Raw genomic sequence first — 24,096 nt, 5'->3', positions numbered from 1 at the left:
AGTCACACTACCATGAGTATACACAAGTATATACTCAAGTCACATTACCATGAGTATACACAAGTATATACTCAAGTCACACTACCATGAGTATACACAAGTATATACTCAAGTCACATTACCATGAGTATACACAAGTATATACTCAAGTCACATTACCATGAGTATACACATAAGTACATACTCAAGTCACAGTACCATATACAAGTCAAGTCACATTACCATGAGTATACACAAGTACTCTCAATCACACTCACCAGGTATACACAAGTATATACTCAAGTCACATTACCATGAGTATACACTAGTATATACTCAAGTCACATTACCATGAGTATACACAAGTATATACTCAAGTCACATTACCATGAGTATACACAAGTATATACTCAAGTCACATTACCATGAGTATACACAAGTACATACTCAAGTCACATTACCATGAGTATACACAAGTACATACTCAAGTCACATTACCATGAGTATACACAAGTACATACTCAAGTCACATTACCATGAGTATACACAAGTATATACTCAAGTCACATTACCATGAGTATACACAGTATATACTCAAGTCACATTACCATGAGTATACACAAGTACATACTCAAGTCACATTACCATGAGTATACACAAGTATATACTCAAGTCACATTACCATGAGTATACACAAGTATATACTCAAGTCACATTACCATGAGTATACACAAGTATATACTCAAGTCACATTACCATGAGTATACACAAGTATATACTCAAGTCACATTACCATGAGTATACACAAGTACATACTCAAGTCACATTACCATGAGTATACACAAGTATATACTCAAGTCACATTACCATGAGTATACACTAGTATATACTCAAGTCACATTACCATGAGTATACACAAGTATATACTCAAGTCACATTACCATGTATACAGTATACACAAGTACATACCTACACAAGTATATACTCAAGTCACATTACCATGAGTATACACTAGTATATACTCAAGTCACATTACCATGAGTATACACAAGTACATACTCAAGTCACATTACCATGAGTATACACAAGTACATACTCAAGTCACATTACCATGAGTATACACTAGTATATACTCAAGTCACATTACCATGAGTATACACAAGTATATACTCAAGTCACATTACCATGAGTATACACAAGTATATACTCAAGTCACACTACCATGAGTATACACAGAGTATATACTCAAGTCACATTACCATGAGTATACACAAGTATATACTCAAGTCACATTACCATGAGTATACACAAGTATATACTCAAGTCACATTACCATGAGTATACACAAGTACATACTCAAGTCACATTACCATGAGTATACACAAGTATATACTCAAGTCACATTACCATGAGTATACACAAGTATATACTCAAGTCACATTACCATGAGTATACACTAAGTATATACTCAAGTCAGTCATTACCATGAGTATACACAAGTATATACTCAAGTCACATTACCATGAGTATACACAAGTATATACTCAAGTCACATTACCATGAGTATACACAAGTACATACTCAAGTCACATTACCATGAGTATACACAAGTATATACTCAAGTCACATTACCATGAGTATACACAAGTACATACTCAAGTCACATTACCATGACCATGAGTATACACAAGTACATACTCAAGTCACACATTACCATGAGTATACACAAGTATATACTCAAGTCACATTACCATGAGTATACACAAGTACATACTCAAGTCACATTACCATGAGTATACACAAGTACATACTCAAGTCACATTACCATGAGTATACACTAGTATATACTCAAGTCACATTACCATGAGTATGCACACAAGTACATACTCAAGTCACATTACCATGAGTATACACAGTATATACTCAAGTCACATTACCATGAGTATACACTAGTATATACTCAAGTCACATTACCATGAGTATACACAAGTATATACTCAAGTCACATTACCATGAGTACACACTAGTACATACTCAAGTCACATTACCATGAGTATACACAAGTATATACTCAAGTCACATTACCATGAGTATACACACAAGTATATACTCAAGTCATTACCATGAGTACCATGAGTATACACTCAAGTCAGTATGAGTATACTCAAGTCACATTACCATGAGTATACACAAGTACATACTCAAGTCACATTACCATGAGTATACACAAGTATATACTCAAGTCACATTACCATGAGTATACACAAGTACATACTCAAGTCACATTACCATGAGTATACACAAGTACATACTCAAGTCACATTACCATGAGTATACACAAGTATATACTCAAGTCACATTACCATGAGTATACACAAGTATATACTCAAGTCACATTACCATGAGTATACACAAGTACATACTCAAGTCACACTACCATGAGTATACACAAGTATATACTCAAGTCACATTACCATGAGTATACACAAGTACATACTCAAGTCACATTACCATGAGTATACACAAGTACATACTCAAGTCACATTACCATGAGTATACACTAGTACATACTCAAGTCACATTACCATGAGTATACACAAGTATATACTCAAGTCACATTACCATGAGTATACACAAGTACATACTCAAGTCACATTACCATGAGTATACACAAGTATATACTCAAGTCACATTACCATGAGTATACACAAGTACATACTCAAGTCACATTACCATGAGTATACACAAGTATATACTCAAGTCACATTACCATGAGTATACACAAGTATATACTCAAGTCACATTACCATGAGTATACACAAGTCACATTACCATGAGTATATACTCAAGTCACATTACCATGAGTATACACAGAGTATATACTCAAGTCACATTACCATGAGTATACACAAGTATATACTCAAGTCACATTACCATGAGTATACACAAGTACATACTCAAGTCACATTACCATGAGTATACACTAGTATATACTCAAGTCACATTACCATGAGTATACACTAGTATATACTCAAGTCACATTACCATGAGTATACATACAAGTACATACTCAAGTCACATTACCATGAGTATACACAAGTATATACTCAAGTCACATTACCATGAGTATACACAAGTATATACTCAAGTCACATTACCATGAGTATACACAAGTATATACTCAAGTCACATTACCATGAGTATACACTAGTATATACTCAAGTCACATTACCAGTATGAGTATACACATGAGTATATACTCAAGTCACATTACCATGAGTATACACTAGTATATACTCAAGTCACATTACCATGAGTATACACTATAAGTACATACTCAAGTCACATTACCATGAGTATACACAAGTATATACTCAAGTCACATTACCATGAGTATACACAAGTATATACTCAAGTCACATTACCATGAGTATACACAAGTATATACTCAAGTCACATTACCATGAGTATACACAAGTATATACTCAAGTCACAGTCACCATGAGTATACCATGAGTATACCATGAGTACATACTCAAGTCACATTACCATGAGTATACACAAGTATATACTCAAGTCACATTACCATGAGTATACACTAGTATATACTCAAGTCACATTACCATGAGTATACACAAGTATATACTCAAGTCACATTACCATGAGTATACACAAGTATATACTCAAGTCACACTACCATGAGTATACACAAGTACATACTCAAGTCACATTACCATGAGTATACACAAGTATATACTCAAGTCACATTACCATGAGTATACACAAGTATATACTCAAGTCACACTACCATGAGTATACACAAGTACATACTCAAGTCACATTACCATGAGTATACACTAGTACATACTCAAGTCACATTACCATGAGTATACACTAGTATATACTCAAGTCACATTACCATGAGTATACACAAGTACATACTCAAGTCACATTACCATGAGTATACACAAGTATATACTCAAGTCACATTACCATGAGTATACACTAGTATATACTCAAGTCACATTACCATGAGTATACACAAGTATATACTCAAGTCACATTACCATGAGTATACACAAGTACATACTCAAGTCACATTACCATGAGTATACACTAGTATATACTCAAGTCACATTACCATGAGTATACACTAGTATATACTCAAGTCACATTACCATGAGTATACACAAGTATATACTCAAGTCACATTACCATGAGTATACACAAGTACATACTCAAGTCACATTACCATGAGTATACACTAGTATATACTCAAGTCACATTACCATGAGTATACACAAGTATATACTCAAGTCACATTACCATGAGTATACACAAGTATATACTCAAGTCACATTACCATGAGTATACACAAGTATATACTCAAGTCACATTACCATGAGTATATACACAAGTATATACTCAAGTCACATTACCATGAGTATACACAAGTATATACTCAAGTCACATTACCATGAGTATACACTAGTACATACTCAAGTCACATTACCATGAGTATACACAAGTATATACTCAAGTCACATTACCATGAGTATACACAAGTATATACTCAAGTCACATTACCATGAGTATACACTAGTATATACTCAAGTCACATTACCATGAGTATACACAAGTACATACTCAAGTCACATTACCATGAGTATACACAAGTATATACTCAAGTCACATTACCATGAGTATACACTGAGTACATACTCAAGTCACATTACCATGAGTATACACTAGTACATACTCAAGTCACATTACCATGAGTATACACAAGTATATACTCAAGTCACATTACCATGAGTATACACATTACCATGAGTATATACTCAAGTCACATTACCATGAGTATACACAAGTATATACTCAAGTCACATTACCATGAGTATACACTAGTATATACTCAAGTCACATTACCATGAGTATACACAAGTATATACTCAAGTCACATTACCATGAGTATACACAAGTACATACTCAAGTCACATTACCATGAGTATACACTCAAGTAGTATACCATGAGTATACACTAGTATATACCATGAGTCACATTACCATGGTATACACTAGTATATACTCAAGTCACATTACCATGAGTATAGTATACAAGTACATACATGAGTATACACAAGTACATACTCAAGTCACATTACCATGAGTATACACTAGTATATACTCAAGTCACATTACCATGAGTATACACTAGTACATACTCAAGTCACATTACCATGAGTATACACTAGTACATACTCAAGTCACACTACCATGAGTATACACAAGTACATACTCAAGTCACATTACCATGTAGTATACACATGAGTATATACTCAAGTCACATTACCATGAGTATACACTAGTACATACTCAAGTCACATTACCATGAGTATACACTAGTATATACTCAAGTCACATTACCATGAGTATACACTAGTATATACTCAAGTCACATTACCATGAGTATACACTAGTATATACTCAAGTCACATTACCATGAGTATACACAAGTACATACTCAAGTCACATTACCATGAGTATACACAAGTACATACTCAATGCAGGTCACAACGTTTACTGGGGTTCCTCAAACTCACCTTGTACCGGCTTGTTGCCCTCGGAAAACTCCACCTTGGCCTGTCCCTGCGCAACATCCCACACGATGATGACCCCGGCAGCATCCGCAGACACCAGGCGCAGCGTGTACGGGCTGTTGAGGTCATGGTGGTAGTTCTCCTTCCCCCACTTCACCTGCACACATGTAACAGATTCAGTCATTTAACAGTTACACAGCCCTATACACATGCATTCTTTTAAAAGATTCAGCCATCATCCATATAAGGAATGTTTCATGATTGTCCATCCCAACAAGACTAAGATGTATATGTGAGTGGCACAGATCAGCTCGTGGTTAGAATTGGACACTGCTAAATAATTTATGGCCGACATTGTCCTTAATTATTGGGACTATATTTTTCGTAACAAACTACTATTTTCTTCCATTACTCCTGCATTTTCCTTCATGTAAGTTTGGTTAAATCATGTTGATATTTATCATATTTGGCAAAGTTAAGAATAATACTTTACAAGGGTGTGAAGACTGACTTTTGATTAGTGTCTCCGTAAAAAATATTTCACATAACATAGAGCCAATATAATGTGGGAGAATATGCAAAGGTTGACATATACCACTCAGTAATATCTACAAGCAGAGGTTCTAAGGGAAGCAACTCTTGTTGACATACTGAGTTTGGTTGACATACCCGTATCATAACACAACTAAGGGAAGCAACTCTTCACAGCAATTAGAACACTGGGCCACCTGTTCCAGGTCATTGAAGACAAGTACTTCTTCCAATTCATATTTAACATTTTAAGCTCATCAATGTGTAATAATCCTCTGTGAATAACAAATCTATTGAAGGGGAAATTTCTTTATATCTTCATTAAAACACAGAAAGTCTTCAAGACAATGCTTCTACTCACTTTCACAACATTGGCCTTGTGTTTCTCTAGCACTTGAATAACCTGCAAATAGACATAATAGGAGATAAACCTGTTCACAATCATACAGATCATCACTGGAATGTGATATGATAACACCTCATTCATCACATCCTTAATTTTAAGCATGTCAAGTATTTGCTTCTAAAAATTCAATTTTAACATGTTCTTGTTCTCAAATTTGAATTGGAAAGATTTTTGTTATATCAATAAAACACTTGTCCTTAAGGCAGCGATCAAGTCGAGACACTGAGCTGTGTAGCATCTTAACCATTGAAATTGAAAAAGTGATAAACATGCCAAAAGCACTTACTCCTGCTGATGCTATATAGAGGGGTAAACACAGCAACAATCATCAGGTCATGACAATACAAAATCAAGTCACCAGACTTGTCAACCCAATACATTCACCTCATACGACCATTACAGGATTCTGGGGGCCTAATCTAACCCAGAATCCCTTTAAACATGTTGAAGACCCTGTAAGACATACCTGAACTGTCCCTGGGTCCACCACAGTCACAAAGTTGTGGCAACCATAAGCAAGCTTCCCTTGCCAGCCCCTGAAACACACAACCATCATCATCATCATCATCATCATCATCACATAATCGACATAATAATTTTGTTTAAACTGGTAGTTCAAACCATCGTTTCAAATGTGAACATCAGCATTATCATTATGTATATGACATAATAATTCTGTATAAACTGGTGACCACAAATCTCTGTCATCAACATGACCAAGAAGTGTTTTTCGTGCTGCAATGCAATATACCTGACACCTCCCACCACTGTGATTGGATGCATGTTATGAAGTAATACGTCTCTACTTAATATGTTATCCTGGTTTAAAAGATAATAAGTATAATATGCCTCATGGGTCCATTGAAAGGTGAAAAACATGACTGTTAAAACATGTAGAAGGACATAGAGCCTCCTGATATTACTCCTGAGAGGAAATATGCCAAACACCGGATATATCATAGATCTACTTGCTTCGTGGAGGAAAAGGCGAAATATTCATACTTTTAAAAATATATTCGATAATGTAAGAGCTGCCAATTACATAAATGACATAAGTACTGCAAAACAAAACAAAATAGTGATAGATGGTCTGTTTACTGTTTTTACGACTATTTTGTAATGTAAACAAGATGTAGTTTGAAGACAGATAACGTCATAATCAGTGTTCAAAACTCACCAGTCACATGCGTTTTTGTTTTGAGCATGCAAGGCCCCTGTGATTATTTTCGGGAACAGTTTCATTTTGCACACACAAGGTCAGTAATGAAACTGTCACGGCTGTTTTTTGACAGATTCAGAATACACCCCAATCGTCACGACGCCATATTGGAATAAAATCCGGACACTTCCGGGAAATGGTATAGTGGGTTGGTTAATAATCAATCAACACTAAAACGGATTATGAAAATGCCATTAATTGCCACACGAATTTTGTTTTGGTTATGTTCTTAGTGTTTATTTGGTGATACGGACGTGTGTATTGTTAATACAAAACTTAGTAAACATTTTATTCTATGTAAACAACAACTCAGAATTCAGTTTCGATCACCATCAAGTAAAGAAGAGTGAGTTTAGTTTTACGCCGCTTTTAGCACTATTCAAGCAATATCACGGCGGGGGACACCAAACATGGGCTTGACACATTGTACCAACAGTGTGCTCATCGAACATCGGCGTCACGAGCGAACGCTTTAAAAAATAACCTTTATATAGAACTCTCCCCGTTGTTCATCACAGCCAATAGCAGCCATTGCAATGAAGAAGTAGCAATCATATAACCTCATTTTGTACAGACGTGGAAATAGCAGGTTCCATGCTGTTAACCAGAGTTTCGGCTTGTTTAACCACACGGGCAACACCCAACACATTATCTTGAATAGTTTATAAACTAAAATTGTTTATAAATAACAAAAATAAAGAAAAAATGACGTGGTCTGTGAAATATTTATTTTAAACCATCATACTTCAACTGCATATGAGTTTTCGTTTGGAGAGTTTGAAATGTATTGTGAATTTTGTAGGCGTCTATCCAGGAAGCATGACAGTATACTTGTATAATTGTAATAAAGTTCTTGTAGTTTTTGTATGATTGTAAGAAAGTATTCCAGCAGTGCAGGCTTTTCGGATTTTCTCATTGGTGGATGGTATGATGACTAAAGTAAGGCCAGAAATGATTGGAAAATGCTTTTTGGCTTCAATATCAATATGATGAATTTGACACAAGATAAAAGCACATATATGATACATGTACGACTCTACCTAGTTGGATATTAAAGCTCAGATGAAAAAATGCACTTGATGGGTGACTTCACAGGAGGAAATTTTGACGTTTTAACAACATTTGTAAATATTCTAAGTACAAACTGTAGTTTTGAAATACAGACTATAATTATTCATATAGCCTCAACTAATTAAATTACATAAATGATTGAACAATATATTTTTTTAACATCTATGTGTGAAAAAAATGGAACTCTTGTAGTAGTTATATTCAAAATAATTACGTAGAAAAGTCTTAATTCAAATCGGATAGATAATCTTGTTCACCCATAGAAGTTTCACTTCGTGTATGAGCATTGAACTGGCAACATGCGACTTGATATCTCTGCAAAACAATTAATTTCAAATTTATACCAGTATTTCATACTGGAGAAACAAAGGGGAAACCTCTTGTCAGCTATGACAGGGTTTACTAGAGCTGAAGGGGTCGTTGTCGGCACGGGTACAACAGATATGTACCCTAGGTACGTTTCTGTATATAGAAACGTACCTTGGCCATAATGAGAATACAGAAACGTACCTTAGGACGATTCCATTCCCATTGTGTCGTATTCTTGACCGGAACTGTCATACTGTTGTATTAGATACATTTGATTGCGTTATGTAAGTAATGAGAATACACAGTAACGGATATATCGCGATGCATATGAATACCACTCGGAATCAGTTGAACGGGAACAACTACATACGGTTTCGGTTTTGGACTGCGGAATATGGATTCGTCCGCCTTTTAGGGTACCGGGTACGTTTCTGTATTTTGACTTTGTTTAGGGTACATATCTGTATACAGAAACGTACCTGGGGTACGTATCTGTAGTACCTGTGCCGACAACTACCCCTTCAGCTTTACTATAGAATGTGTAAATCCCTTAATTTGACATATAGTCAGGTTTACAAAGTTGTAAACAAATCAGTTGCCTCAGGGGGTCGTGTCAAAATCAAAACCAGGTAGGAAACACAAACTGGATAGCTTTGATAAGGGTGTCATACGCCGTTCATATAAACTGTATGAACGCAAAATCCCACCGATGTGTTCTAAAATACAAGATGAGATCAAAGATACAATATATGTCTCGAAAACAACACTTATTGTAGCTCTGGAAGAAATGGGGTTCAGGTACACCAAAAGAGGAGATGACAGAGCTGTGTTTAGAGAAAAGTACTTAATCCTGTCCATGCGATCAGCTAATCTCAGAACAGTTGAAGAATACCGCAATTTGGGGTTTCAAATCATGAACCTTGATGAAACCCGGTGTAATAAAAATCACTCAACCGATCGGATGTGGCTTCCTACAGATTGTTCTAAGGCACCAGTGTTACCATCAGGCAAAGGTAGGCGCCTGATCATCTTGCATGCTGGTACCCTTAGCAAGGGACTGATTGGGGGTTGTGATTTTGTTTTTGAGGCCAAGAAATCTGATGGTGATTACCATAACGAAATGAATGGGCAGGTATTTTTGGATTGGTTCGAACATCAGCTTTTACCGCATCTGGACGAACCAAGCGTTATCATATTGGATAACGCCAGTTACCATAACCTGCGTGTCCCTGGTACCATCATACCCACCATGAGCAATCTCAAGGCTCAGTTGCAGGATTTTCTCACTTCCTGTAACGTGCCTTACAGGCAATCAGAAACAAAGCCCCAGCTTATGCAAAAAAATCCGGCAGCACAAAAAGCCAATCCAGTACATCACTGACGAACTAGCTGCAAAACAAGGCCACATAGTTCTGCGTACACCAGTACGGCACTGTGAGCTCAACCCCATCGAGCTGATCTGGGGTAACTGTAAGACTGACTGAGTTTAGTTTTACGCCGCTTTTAGCAATATTCCAGCAATATCACGGCGGGGGGACACCAGAAATGGGCTTAACACATTGTGCCCATGTGGGGAATCGAACCCGGATCCTCGGCGTGACGAGCCAACGCTTTAACCACTAGGCTACCCCCACCGCCCCAGTAACTGTAAGAAGTTTATTGCTGCAATAATACCACATTCACGCTTTCAGACGTTAAAGAGCTTGTGTATGCTTCTTTTGCTATAATTACCGCCAGAAGTGTGGCAAAAGGCTGAAAGACCGTGTTCTCGAAATCGAGGACGAATACCGTCTGCGGGACGGCGTTAACGTCAGCCGAGTTGCACCTGTTGTAATTCCGCTCGAGTCCTCCATATACTTGATATTTTGAGACAATCCCTGACATGTACTGCCCGTGCGCTGCATAACGCTGTCACCATGTCTGCCTGCCAGCTGGGTCACAGTATAGCTTGTTTCTTTGAAGTGTTTAATTTCTACCATGGAATTTTTTCTCTGTTTTTCGATATTTTACGAGTAATCATTATGATTAGGGAATGGTACATCGTGATTACTCATATGCCATATTAGGTCGAGGTGGTATTGAATGATTATATATGAGTTTTGAATCTGAAATATCAACCATTATTGCCAAAAAGCATTTTCCAAGCATTTCTGGCCTTACTTTAATCAATTTTATCCTATTTGTGTATTTTTTTACTTCGAAATCTAACTGTCACGTAACAATGTGATGTCTATTGACCTATGGTATTAAAAACACACATTTGATTTATTTGAATCTGTAAACTAAATCAATCCCACTGTGCCATTGCTAGACAAAATCTGATTTCATCTTCTTTATTCTTTCAATGCGACGTATTCCACAACTGACCGAGTATAACGAACTCAAAGTGACCGCTCGTTTTAGTTTTTATAATCTGAAAATAACAGTAAGTGGCCTGGATACACACAGAATTGAAAGAGGAAAAACTGTGTGTATTTCATCAGGGTGTGTCAACTTTATGTGGAAAGCATGCCCAAAGGGTTTAAACGATATTTGTCTCGTTTGTATATTTGTTGTTTAACGCCTTAACGCCACGCCCCGCTATATGTCTGTAAATCAAGTGATTGACATCATGAGCATCAATCTACACAAGTGGAATACGATCACATTTGTCAACCATTCCACGTTCTTGACCACCCGACCACGTCAGTCTCCACAAGCATTCTAACACGGATCTTCACGGGAGGTCTAGACGTTAAAATGGCGAATCCCACGAGCACGTCTTTAATCCTGATTAAACACGGTCACACTGAAGCGCACTTGATAAAATATAAATTGCAGAAAAAAGTAACTCTTTGTCAATATATACACTTAATTTTTAATTTACGATTGAAAAAATGGGATATAGTGCATCACCGCTTGGTGCTCCGGTGGAAGATGCTAACCATTTCTTCTTAAAATGTCCAAAATTTGTCATTTGCTGTTTTGATCGGAAGAAAGACTTTGAACTATCAAAAGTTCAGTTAGACATTGATACCATTCTTTACGGCAACCTTGCTCTGCCAAATACTATCAATGAAAATATCTTTAGACATGTGCATAAATACATTGTACGAAGTAAGCGCTTCAATTAATTAATAATATGTCTCAATATTATTATGTCCATCCATTACGTCCAATCATTATTGTTCATTATTGTTCATGTTTCTGATGGGAGCGGGCGGTAATAAGTTACATAACTTGTGCCCAATCCATTTCAACACTGAATAAAATATGTTCAAACAAAAACAAACAAACTTCCTTATGACCATAGTTGTTTGTACAGTAATCGCTCTTGAAAGATGATTGGTGTGAGACGTGAAATTTGCATGTGTACGATTTTCATTTTCAACCAAACAAAACTTGACAGAACGGCTAGAAACAAACACTTACAACTGTGTGATGCAAGATGATTGTCAAAATTAATGGTCCATAGTGAGTTATCGATCTTCTTGAAAACCATCTAAATCAAGAATGACACCCCATGCACGTGTATGGGGCTACTGCGTTGTGCACGTGGATCCCATGCGTTGCGTTTAGGTGGTGATCAAGAGAAATATAGGTGCGTTCAAAAGATGTCGGTTTTGGAAAAGTTTGTTGACGCTTATAAAATACTCCCTATTCAAATTGAAAGTTCAGGTTTCCCTACAGTACCTTTTTTCAGAGTATATTATCATGACCCAATCGAGGTCAAGAGCCTAGAAATTTTTAAACGAAGAATGTTTTAATATTTTCAAAATATTTAAGTTATAAAGCAAATCTAAATCCTGTTATTATTATTATTATTATTATTATAGCACTAGACATACTGGTATATTTTTATGGTCATTCAGGAAGATTACCGATATTGAGTTGAAGGCTAAAGATAACGGACTGACGTCATGCAGGTGAGGTGAGGCGAAATTGGGTTTAACGTCGTTCTTGAGAGTACTTCGCTCATATGACGACGTGCATGCGTGTGTATGTGTAGGTGTGGCTGCTTGTACTAGCCCAGACTGAAGCTGGTTTTATAGTGCTAGCTCACTGAGATACCCCACACAGACACATTATACTGACTCCGAGCCGACCAGTCCTTGATGTACCCATTAATGCCGAGCGCCAGGCAGGGACCAACAAGTACCATATTTTAACGTCTTTTGGTATGACGCGGTGGGGATCGAACCCGCGACCTTCCGCGCTCCGGGTGGACGCTCTAACCACTACACCTCGGAGGCGGTGGACTGACGTCAGATACATTGAACCACGCCGTTTGATCTCTCATGGATCCTGCGTAGTTCCCGTTACATAAAACTATGATAGCTTGGGATGGTTGTCACATCGCTTGGTAGCTAGCACCCAGGTCGTGTAAGAACTGGTATATTAGTAGTCGTGACGTACGGTGATATTGGCTTCCCAAAAAAACTTCGCCAAATGTTTGAAAAATTGATTTTGAATTTTCAACGTTTTACGTTGGAGTTTCTACAGTTTGTCACAATAAAGATGTCTCAGTAATTTAATAGTATTACAGCAATATCGTGTGGCAGGCAGGCCTTCAGGATCACCACAACCACACCAGTGGAGAATTTGTCTTCAGCAATCCATGCTTGTCTAACAGGCGACTAACGGGATCGGCAGGTCAGGTTCGCTGACTTGACGCATGTTTGAAGCGCCCGTGGCTTGTAGATAATTGAGACTGAACAAGACAAACCAGTGATCAGTATTATGAACACTGTTCCATGCTGTGGGATACGATGATGATGACGATGATGATGATGCAATCAAACCAGTCACAGTGCTGGACCATGGGTTCCATTTAGCTGTCTCTGACCTTCACAGGACCTTCGACTAATTCTACAGTGGAATCTTCACAGGATCTATGAGGCATGCAAACTGTAGTCAACTGTGAGCACACAACACCAACATCAGCTGACGTAACTGACTTTGTTCGAAGTCTATTTTTCTTATCTGTTTGCGACTTTTCTACCTTTCTAGAAAGTAATTTGGCTCTGATACCACAAGCAAACAAAGGCATTTGTGACTAAAACTGGAAAATGGCTTTAATTTTTTTAAAAAGATACAAACAAGTTCAGTATTTCAATAATCACACTGAAGAATGAGACTTTGTTATGGTATAAAAACACATGAAAAAATAACACATCTGCAAGTGGAACAATCCAAGATAACAATCCACTCCCGCTGACTCTAGGAATGCCACCATTGTATGGTGAACGAAATATTTGAGAGTGGGCAATAAATACCTTTATCACAGTATTAACCTATAACCCTTAAGTCTGCACCATGCAAACCAGACTCTGAAGTATGAGCAAAAGTCCAGGTCATAGTTGTATTATGACACGATAAGCTGTAGGCAAGTATTATTGCCTGACCACCCAACCCCTTTTCAGCGAGCATCACTAGCACAAGGTACTAGTGATCATCCCTGGAAGCATTTGTGAATCTATCAAAATGTTTTATAGTAAACATGTACATGACTTCTGAAAAACTTGAGGTATCAATGTCCGAAATGATATCAGGTGCAGTTGCCTCTTTTAACAAGTAAACATATGTTCCTGAGTTGTATCCATGTGGACAACTGACTTGCCTGTGCATGTGTTGTGATTGGTGTCACTTGAGGGACATGACACTATAGCCTTTTCATGAACATGAAAATCCCTATTTCATGATGATGCTCAGAAACATGCTCATTACATATTTTTGTTCACTAGTTTTGCATTCATCAAAGATCCTTCAGATTATAGGAAGTTTTCTTAGTATTGCATTTTTGACTGATATAGAAACCTTCAAAGCCCTTTTCCTTTAGAGAAATTATACAAAAAAGCCAGTTTGTTGTCTGACACTACAGAAAGCAATACTGCCAAGATATCATTGAGACTGCAAGTCACAACAAGTGATTGATATCATGAGATACATCCCACTCGGTATGCATGGCATGATGATGAATAAGTTATCACCTGACCTACTGATCCAACTTAGTGGTCTCTACGACACACCAATCAAAATCTGGGTTAGAATTGACCTTCAGTAACCCATGCTTGTCGTAAGAGGTGACTAACAGGACTTGCTGACTTGGTTGACACATGTCATCGTATCCCAATTGCGTAGATTGAGGCTCATGCTGTTGATCACTGGATTGTCTGATTGACTTGATTATTTACAGACCGCCGCCATGTAGCTGGAATATTTCTGAGTGCGGTGTTAAACAACAACCAACTCTAATGGCGAGCAAGATTGTCCTGGGTCTGGTTCTAACACAGGTCCAAACCTTAGATGTCTTACACCGCACAGTTCATATCCCTTAAAAATATAACACAGATGGTATACCCATTCTTCCCTATCCAATGTTTGCATAGCAATAATCACATCATCAGAGGCTAAACATAAAAGTCATTAAATTCTTCACTAGTCTTTCCACCGAACATATAACCTAATATATCTTCTTATTGATGGGTAAATATGACCCAGCAATCATTTTTCTCCAAATACTAAGAAAGGAAGTGTATGATGGTGTCTCTGACAGAAGGCGATAGTTTCTTGGACCCTGGTTTCTGTCATACTTCAGATAAAACGGACTCCCTTCATCGAGAAACGTCTTGGGTCTCATGGCTCTATACTGCTTGTAAAAGTACACAAAGCATCTGTTTGGAGTCTGAGGTTTTGCAAACACTTTCAGGGAAAAACTGTTATTTATTGGACGTTCTAAATATTCCTGCCCTTGTTCATTGCTCTTCAATAAAAGGTCTCCCCATTTCATGCCAAGGTGCTCGGCTGGCCGTCTGATAGCAAAGTATTTAGAGTTCAGAAACCACATAGTGTTGGTGAGAATTTCAGGACTATGGGCACCAAGCTGGCCAGTCAGGAACAAGGTCTCTATGTCATTATCATCAACAGGGGAATGTTTCTGGGCAACAACTTTTCCTCCTTCGCTTATCTTCCTCTTCAGATAGTCACGGCAAGACTGGAACTGTCTGTCTTTGCTGATGGAGTGCGGGTAACCAGCATCCTTCAGGAACATGTCCAAATGAACCTGCACATTTTTCAATGTCCTGGCATTCAACTCTCTCCCATCTATCTTCCTTGCTTCTTTGAAATAGTCCAAAAGAAGTAAATTGAGCTTCTCTGGAGGAGTTGAAAGCAGGTCAACATCTATACCTGCCCTGTCAAAATGGAACCTTCGGAATTGCTTCACCGAGTTTTTGACAACGTTTAGTGTCCCTGGGCTGAGGTTGCTCTTGTTTGGTGTTCCACCATAGGAATCTACTGAAGCAGCTCCTTGAGAAGCAGCAGGAAAACTCTCTTCTTCCATGGACACGAATTCACAAGAATCCAGTTCATTCTCAAATAAGTCGAGGTCAATGATGTCCTCAGGTTCTGGTTCCACAGGGCAAGCCACATACTCCGACTGATCAACACTTTTGGGCAGTGTTTGAGGCAACGTCACCTGAGCCTCTTCAGGCTGAAATGACTCTTCTTCAAACACAGTCTCTGTTTTGAAGTTAGTTGCTGAACCAAAGGACTGAGGCATTGGTGAGTATTCATGATTGAATTCTGAACATTCTTTAGAGGTAGCTGGTGGCATAACCTGGGCTTGGTCAACCTCTTGAAATGACGTCTGCCTAGAGTGAGTTCTATTTCTGTTGGAAGTATAACAGTTATTGTCATCTTGTCGGGTTATTTCTCTGCTTTCCAAAGAGTCAGAATGGTTTGCTGTTTTAAAAGCTTGTGCACAATAGCTCTCACTGACCACATGACCACTGCTCTGTAGCAGTTCACTGAGAAAATATCTCTCTTTCTTCATGTTGTCGATCTCCACACACACATAGCCACTGACCTCCACAAACTGACTGAAGTTCACAAACTTGTGACAAGCTTTTTGTATATTTTCCAAAAGGGATCTGAAAAACTGGGCCGAGTGTTCCTTCTCCATTCTGCTGCCTAGGACTCTCCTGGAAAAGACACAAAATCAAATAAGTTTAATCAAATCAGACTTAAATATTCTTGATATTCTCAAATGTTGCCTGAACAATAATGGCGATTAATGGTCAGAAATTTTGGGGTAGCCATAATCTGTACAGTTTCCGATGACCTTGGAATATTGTGACATCACCCTGGATACTATGACATCACCCAGGATACCATGACATCACCATTGAATACTGTGACATGACCTTGGAATACTATGATATGACCTTTGAATACTATGACATGACCTTTGAATACTGTAACATGACCTTGGAATACTGTGACATGACCTTGGAATACTATGACATGACCTTGGAATACTGTGACATGACCTTGGAATACTATGACATGACCTTGGAATACTGTGACATGACCTTGGAATACTGTGACATGACCTTGGAATACTGTAACATCACCATTGAATACTGTGACATCACCATTGAATACTATGACATGATGGAATACTGTGACATGACCTTGGAATACTGTGACATGACCTTGGAATACTGTGACAGACTGTAACATCACCATTGAATACTGTGACATCACCATTGAATACTATGACATGACCTTGGAATACTGTGACATGACCTTGGAATACTGTGACATGACCTTGGAATACTGTGACATCACCATTGAATACTGTGACATGACCTTGGAATACTATGACATGACCTTGGAATACTGTGACATGACCTTTGAATACTGTGACATGACCTTGGAATACTATGACATGACCTTTGAATACTGAGACATCACCATTGAATACCGTGACATGACCTTGGAATGCTCTGAAATGACCTTGGAATACTATGAAATGACCTTGGAATACTATGACATGACCTTGGAATACTGAGACATGACCTTGGAATACTATGAGATCATGCTGAATACTATGACATCACCTTCGAATTCAATGACATCACCCTCGATACCATGGTATCATGTTGGTATACTATGACATCACACTAGAATACTATGACACCATGCTGAATACTATGACATCACTTTAGAATTCAATGACATCACCCTGGATACCATGACCTCATGTTGGTATACTATGACATCACACTAGAATACTATGACATTATGCTAGGATGTAATGATGTCATATTGTAATGAATATTTTATGCATCATAGCCATGTGTGTATAGTTAATAAATGCAATATCCATCTCCACCTGTCCTCATTTTATTATGAAATTTATTTTGTCATTTCAGCAAATTTTAAGATGATAATCTTACTTGACCAATACCAAATAGCCAAATACAAATTGCACATACAACTCCTTATATCCCACCAGTGGAAATGCAGCCTTAAGATGGATGACAGAAGAATATGAAATAAAGCTGCTGATAATATGTTAACCATTAAAAAATGGTCTTCATGGAACAAAACCTGAAAATATTTCATCAGAATTGTGTGAATGATATAGTTTCACCTTGTTACCAACCATTTTCCCATCATTAAAAAGCAATAGAACTAGTTGGAAGACTTCTGGTTATAGGAAAATTACCCACACCAGTAGTTTATTCAATGAAAAACATAACAGTTTCGTGTACTAACAAAAACAATTCTGGACATCCACAGAAAGAGCAGTTCATAATCATCATCAGACAAGAAACTCGGATAGATAACAACTTGGGGCATGTTGGGGCAAGACGTAGCCTTGAAACATCGCAAAAATTGTAAAAGTTGTTATATATAAAAGTTTTATGTTTACATGTCGACAGTTATATTAGGAAGACCAATATTAGTTCTTCATTAATATGAATGACCCTTCTCCACATTTTCCATAGATTGACATTAATGATTATATAGTGAATCATTATGTGTAATAAGTGTATTTATATGTTCACAACCACATATTCATGTGTTTTTAAATTATTTGTACAAAAGTACACTTATAACAGCTTCATACAAAATACCTTGTCACAAGGTAATGGTTTTAATAACATGATTTCTTAATGTGCCTTTTAGACACTGGATTTTGACTTTAAAATACATGTGCCTTTTTGACACTGGTAGTCAACAAGCAAGCCAACACAAACACCTTTCCAAGTCAATGGACAAGTCAATGGTCACAAAATCACACACTTTTCGATGGTCAATGGTCACACTTTCCAAGTGGTCACACTTTTCAAGTCACTGGTCAACAAGTCCACACTTTGGTCAACAGTCACACTTTTCAAGTCTGGTCACAGTCAATGGTCAAGTCAAGTCAAACACTTTTTAAGTCAATGGTCACACTTTTCAAGTCAATGGTCACACTTTTCAAGTCAGTGGTCACACTTTTCAAGTCAATGGTCAACTTTCCAAGCAAACAGTCACACTTTTCAAGTCATTGGTTGAATTTTTCAAGTCAGTGGTCACACTTTTCAAAACACAAGTTTAGTTTCATACAGATTCCTTAGCACATTTTAAATTTCTTTCATTGTCAGCTTAGCTCCATTTGTACATACACCAATGTGGATCATTGCTCATTATTTACAGGTGTCGAGTATGATAACACAATGCCATTTAGAAAGTGGTCAAATGTAACATATGTTATATTTCGGATTACACTTTCTTAGTAAAGTACAGATTCTAGTACTTTTGTTGGGTTGAGTCCCATCCGGGATTGGAACCCACATCCTCAGAGTCAGGCAGAGTTAGCAACCATGCCAATTAACATTTATCAGTGGGGTATACAAAGTCCACAGTCAAGACTACCAGTTGTCCATCTTCCATTTCGTGGAAGTCAGGGTATCTGAGCAGGTTAGGTGGCTGACTTTGTGTGCTGGCGATTAGGTGCCTGACTGAGGGTGTGGGTTCGAATCCCGGATGGGACTCAACCCAACAAAAGTACTAGAATCTGTACTTTACTAAGAAAGTGTAATCCCAAACATAACATGTGATACAGATATCGAGTAAGCGTTTTAAGTCACATCAGTAATATTTCATTAATACTGTAACAAACCGCTCCAGTATGTGCACCCCCTCCTCCCAAATCCTGCATCCGCCCCTGTAACTGTGGCATAAAATAACATTCACTCATTCCATTAACAGGGCTGGAAATAACTTTAAAATTGCTAGTGTACTCCGGTACAGTGGCACAAGTAAAATCACTTGCCCTGATAATTTTTCCACTATACTGGCCGATTTTCTTGTTGATTTTTTTAAATAAACAACATAATTAACATTGGAAAGTCAACTGGAGACCGGTACAGTGTGATATACAAATATGCTTGCCCGACAGAAAAAACACTGGACTCGGGCGTTGGGCAATGGGTTATTTCCACCCCTGATTAACCTGATAAAGAAGTGTCATTTCAGTCAGTTTCTTCATAAAATTTTCTTTGTTAATGGGAGTCCTGAAGCTACAATTATTTTCCTCCATATGTACGTGAACGGAGACCACATCATCTGTTCGGGCAAGAACCACATGAACTGGTTCCCTGGAATTTTGTTAAACTTCAGATAGAAAGGGCACTCTTTATCTAAAGTCATCATGGGTCTCTTGTCTCTATATTGCTTGTAAAAGTTTACAAAACATCTCGCAGGATCTTCCGGCTTTGCAAACACTTTCAGAGAAAAGGAACTGTTTATTGGACGTTCAAGGTACTCCTTGCCATTCTCAGTGACCTTCAATAAAATGTCTCCCCATTTCATATTAAAATGTTCCCCTGGTTTTCTTTTGGCGAAATATTTTGAATTTAAGAACCACATCGTGTTAAAGAGAGAGTCTGGATTGTGTCCTCCGAGAAGATTCTTCTGGAACATGGCCTCTACATCACTGTCATCTATTGGGACGTGCTTTATTGCTGCACGGACCTTCCCACACTCGTCCTGTTTGTTCCTGATGTAGTCCCTGCAGGCTTTGAACCTATCATCCCTGGTTATCGAATAAGGATAACCTTCTTGTTTCAAATACCTTTCAAGATACACTTGAGCATTCTTCAGAGAACCCACAGTTAAGTCACTCCCATCGGCTTTCTTAGCTCCCATAAGATAGTCCAGCAACAGATCATTTAGTTCTTTAGGAGGGTAGAAATCAAATCAAATTCCAGACCAGACTTCTCAAAGTGATACTTCTTGAATCGCTTCACTACAGATTTCAAGACATTTAAAGAACCTGGATTTGGAGTTTTCTTGTGCTTCTCTTGAAACAGCATACTAGTGTCAAATGACATTTTCTGGGTAATATCTGCGAAGCTTTGATCTTGAAAGGATGAGCTGAAGTCTGCTGAAGTGCTCGCCAGTTCATCATCAAATATGTCCAGATCTATGACTTCATCATCTGCGGTGTTTGAGCATCCTGGATCCTCCGAGTCTCCTACATCCTCGGTCAGACTGTCTGGCAGCGTTACCTGCACCTCACTGATCTGTGAAGCAGCATTGACCACAAGGTCACATTGGTCTGATTCTGAACTGCAGGACTGATTGCTGACCGATGCTGGAGACACCAGTGGAGTGCTCTCAGCATATCCTGACAATCTCCTTCTCTTAATCCTGGGACTAGTGGGTTGGAATGTGCTCTGGGGTGCTTCGTCGGAACTCATCTCAGAGCAAGAAAGAGTCCTGTTTGCAGTGGGCTTGTGGAGGTTAAACTGGCCAATGTCAAGAATAGGTTTTCTGTCACTCTGGGAGGAACTGGAGCCCCCTTCATGAGGATCCTGAGTCACTGGAAAATGAGGTAGTACCATGGAATCAGAGCTTCCTCTGCTTGGGAACACAGACTGACTTGTAACAGAGCTGACACTCTGTTGACTGAACACCTTAACATCCTCGTTTGTTGTGTCTGGGTTGTCTCGCATCTGTCCTGCTCAACGGTTCCACACGTTGTGACTGACTGTTCTCTGGAGTTTTGAATGACTTTGTACAGAAGCTCTCACTGACCACATTACCACTGCTCTGTAGCAGTTCACTGAGGACGTATCTCTCCTTCTTCATGTTGTCGATCTCCACACACACATAGCCACTGACCTCCACAAACTGACTGTACTTCAAGTAACTTTTGCACAATCCTTGAAGCTTCTCTACAAAGGAGGTAAAGAACCGCACTGAGTATTGATCGTCCATTGTCTCCCACTTTGTGGCTTCCAATTATCCTAGGAAGAAAATAACCATGGATTAGAAATTCCATGCTGGACCAGGTTCATGGGTTCTCAGCTTCAAACTCAAATAGGAACTGGTTTGGCAGAGAGAATATGACCTCCAAAACATTAAAGTATTAAGTTCCTCGTCACTTGGTTTGAAATAAAATTTCATATTAATGAAATTCTTCAAATGAAATTGGATAAAGTTGACAATTATTTCTCTCAAATGAGAAAATTATGAAAACTATCACTTGAAGACAGATAAAACAACAACAACTGTTACTGAAAAATGTTTTCTTGGTTTTTTTTGACACTCATATCATCACATTTGAATCAATTTATTTTTCAATGTAATTTTTATATGCTTAATATTCTACCTCACAATCAAATGTTTTCTACCTTCTGTAATTATAATAATAATAATAATAATGGAAACTTATATTGCGCTTAGGATATATTCATGAAATCAAAATTTGAGAGAAAAAACAAAAGAATCCGTCTTGAATGATGTATTTGCAAAACAATTGCCAAACTGTCATTAATAACAACAAAACATTTTAGTTCAGGATAATTGTTTATTGTAAAAAAGTACTCAGTTCCAGTTTGTATAACATTTGCAAAACATTTAGGTGCATCAATTGGACAATGTAACGCAGGCGATAAGAGGTAAAATATTAACCCTGCATCCTTCGATATGAGGCTATTATGATGATATCAGACGCCAGATCCTAAACATATCTCTACCCGAGTTTCAACTGAACAGCGCCTTTGACAATCAAGGGGAGATAAATACTTCCTCACGGAGAAAATCGGGGCATTTCGGTGACGGGTCACGACTTAATGTCAAAATCCTCATGCGTTGTGGAAAATATAGAAATTATATGGACGCACAAACAAATAAACACTTTAAAACAACCACATGGCAATATGATTACCTTTCTGGCAGAATATCTATGCTGTTATGACCCTAAACACGTAACGATGCGACTTCGACGGTCCCTCAGCATCATTCGGAAATTCATCGTGCTTTTCCGTCAGTAGCCAGTCATAGAAGGTATTTGGTACAGGATATCCTACGTCTTCAAACGAAGTTCCGATTGAAAATTGAAATTGTTCTGACGACGATACTTGTTGGATATATGAATGTTCTATTGATCGATCAGATTGACATGTTCGTAGGTCATTTCGATGTTTGAAGATATCATGATCTACATTCTTCTATCTGAACTGTCGATAATTGCGGACAGGTAATACATTTGTGTTATGAATAATAATGCTGAAAGAGGTTTCATATGGAGCGGAGTTCGTGCAAAAATATCGCAGTATTGAAATTTTTATTGTCCCAAAATGCAATTCACAATAATTGCTCTTTATTCGTGTTTTTGTATACTTTCGTCTTGAAGTAACGGGTTAGGATACTTTTCATAGTTTCACGCTTGGCACAGTTATTGGACTCATAGGTCGACTCTGGTACAGCAAGTGAGTCATAAATGTGTAGTAAGCTTCGCCTGCTACAATGTTACACTGTTTGTTTCTTGTTTAACACCGCACTCGGCAATATTCCAGGTATATGGAAATATGTGGTCTGAAAATAATCGACTCTGGACCAGACAATCCAGTGATCAACATCATGCACATCGATCTGCGCAATTGGGATACGGTGACATGTGACATTCAAGTCAGCGAGCCAGCTAGTCGCCTCTTACAAAAGCATGGGTTACGGAAGACAAATCCTAACCCGTATCGCCCAGAACATACTGCATCGATCGTTGCTTAATAATTATTCGGCTGACCATCGTTAAATTGTCATTCAACATAAATGTGATTTGCTAGTGTGTGTTACGCCAAGGCCTGGTCGCTTTACAGATTTTGACTTGACGCTAAATGACTTTCTAGATACGATTTCCGATAAACCATGAACCATTT

At 38.0% G+C, this 24,096-nt stretch overlaps 2 protein-coding genes across 3 annotated transcripts in view; both read right to left on the bottom strand.

Moving 5' to 3' along the window:
• The window catches only part of LOC124287842 (WD repeat-containing protein 11-like), a 36,368-nt gene extending 28,516 nt beyond the window's left edge, over positions 1-7,852 (bottom strand). The window contains 4 exon segments of the mRNA XM_046724315.1: positions 5,583-5,736; positions 6,472-6,513; positions 6,983-7,052; positions 7,694-7,852. Coding sequence (XP_046580271.1) covers positions 5,583-5,736; positions 6,472-6,513; positions 6,983-7,052; positions 7,694-7,758 — 331 coding nt within the window. The 5' untranslated portion in view covers positions 7,759-7,852.
• Positions 7,853-15,254: 7,402 nt separating this feature from the next.
• On the bottom strand, positions 15,255-23,188 carry LOC124287848. 2 transcript variants are annotated; one of them, XM_046724325.1, is made up of 2 exons: positions 23,106-23,188; positions 15,255-17,076 (listed from the first exon to the last, which is right to left on the bottom strand). In XM_046724325.1, exon 2 carries the CDS (start codon positions 17,055-17,057, stop codon positions 15,558-15,560), a length of 1,500 nt encoding a protein of 499 aa, XP_046580281.1. In that variant the 5' UTR covers positions 17,058-17,076; positions 23,106-23,188; the 3' UTR covers positions 15,255-15,557. The 2 variants fall into 2 exon arrangements, with proteins under 2 accessions (XP_046580281.1, XP_046580282.1); XM_046724326.1 differs by lacking the exon at positions 15,255-17,076 and adding an exon at positions 20,304-22,182 and having other exon boundaries at positions 23,106-23,186.
• Between the last annotated feature and the right edge of the window lie 908 nt (positions 23,189-24,096).

Source organism: Haliotis rubra, unplaced genomic scaffold (assembly GCF_003918875.1).
Source record: "Haliotis rubra isolate DU_JTF1 unplaced genomic scaffold, ASM391887v1 Scf407, whole genome shotgun sequence".
Taxonomy (NCBI): domain Eukaryota; kingdom Metazoa; phylum Mollusca; class Gastropoda; order Lepetellida; family Haliotidae; genus Haliotis; species Haliotis rubra.
The sequence above is the reverse complement of the archived record's forward strand: the minus strand, read 5'-3'. Positions and strand labels throughout refer to the sequence as shown.

What these genes read in the sequence shown, in the direction of transcription:
- LOC124287848 (XM_046724325.1), bottom strand. Translation starts at nt 17,057, where the DNA reads ATGGAGAAGGAACACTCGGCCCAGTTTTTCAGATCCCTTTTGGAAAAT.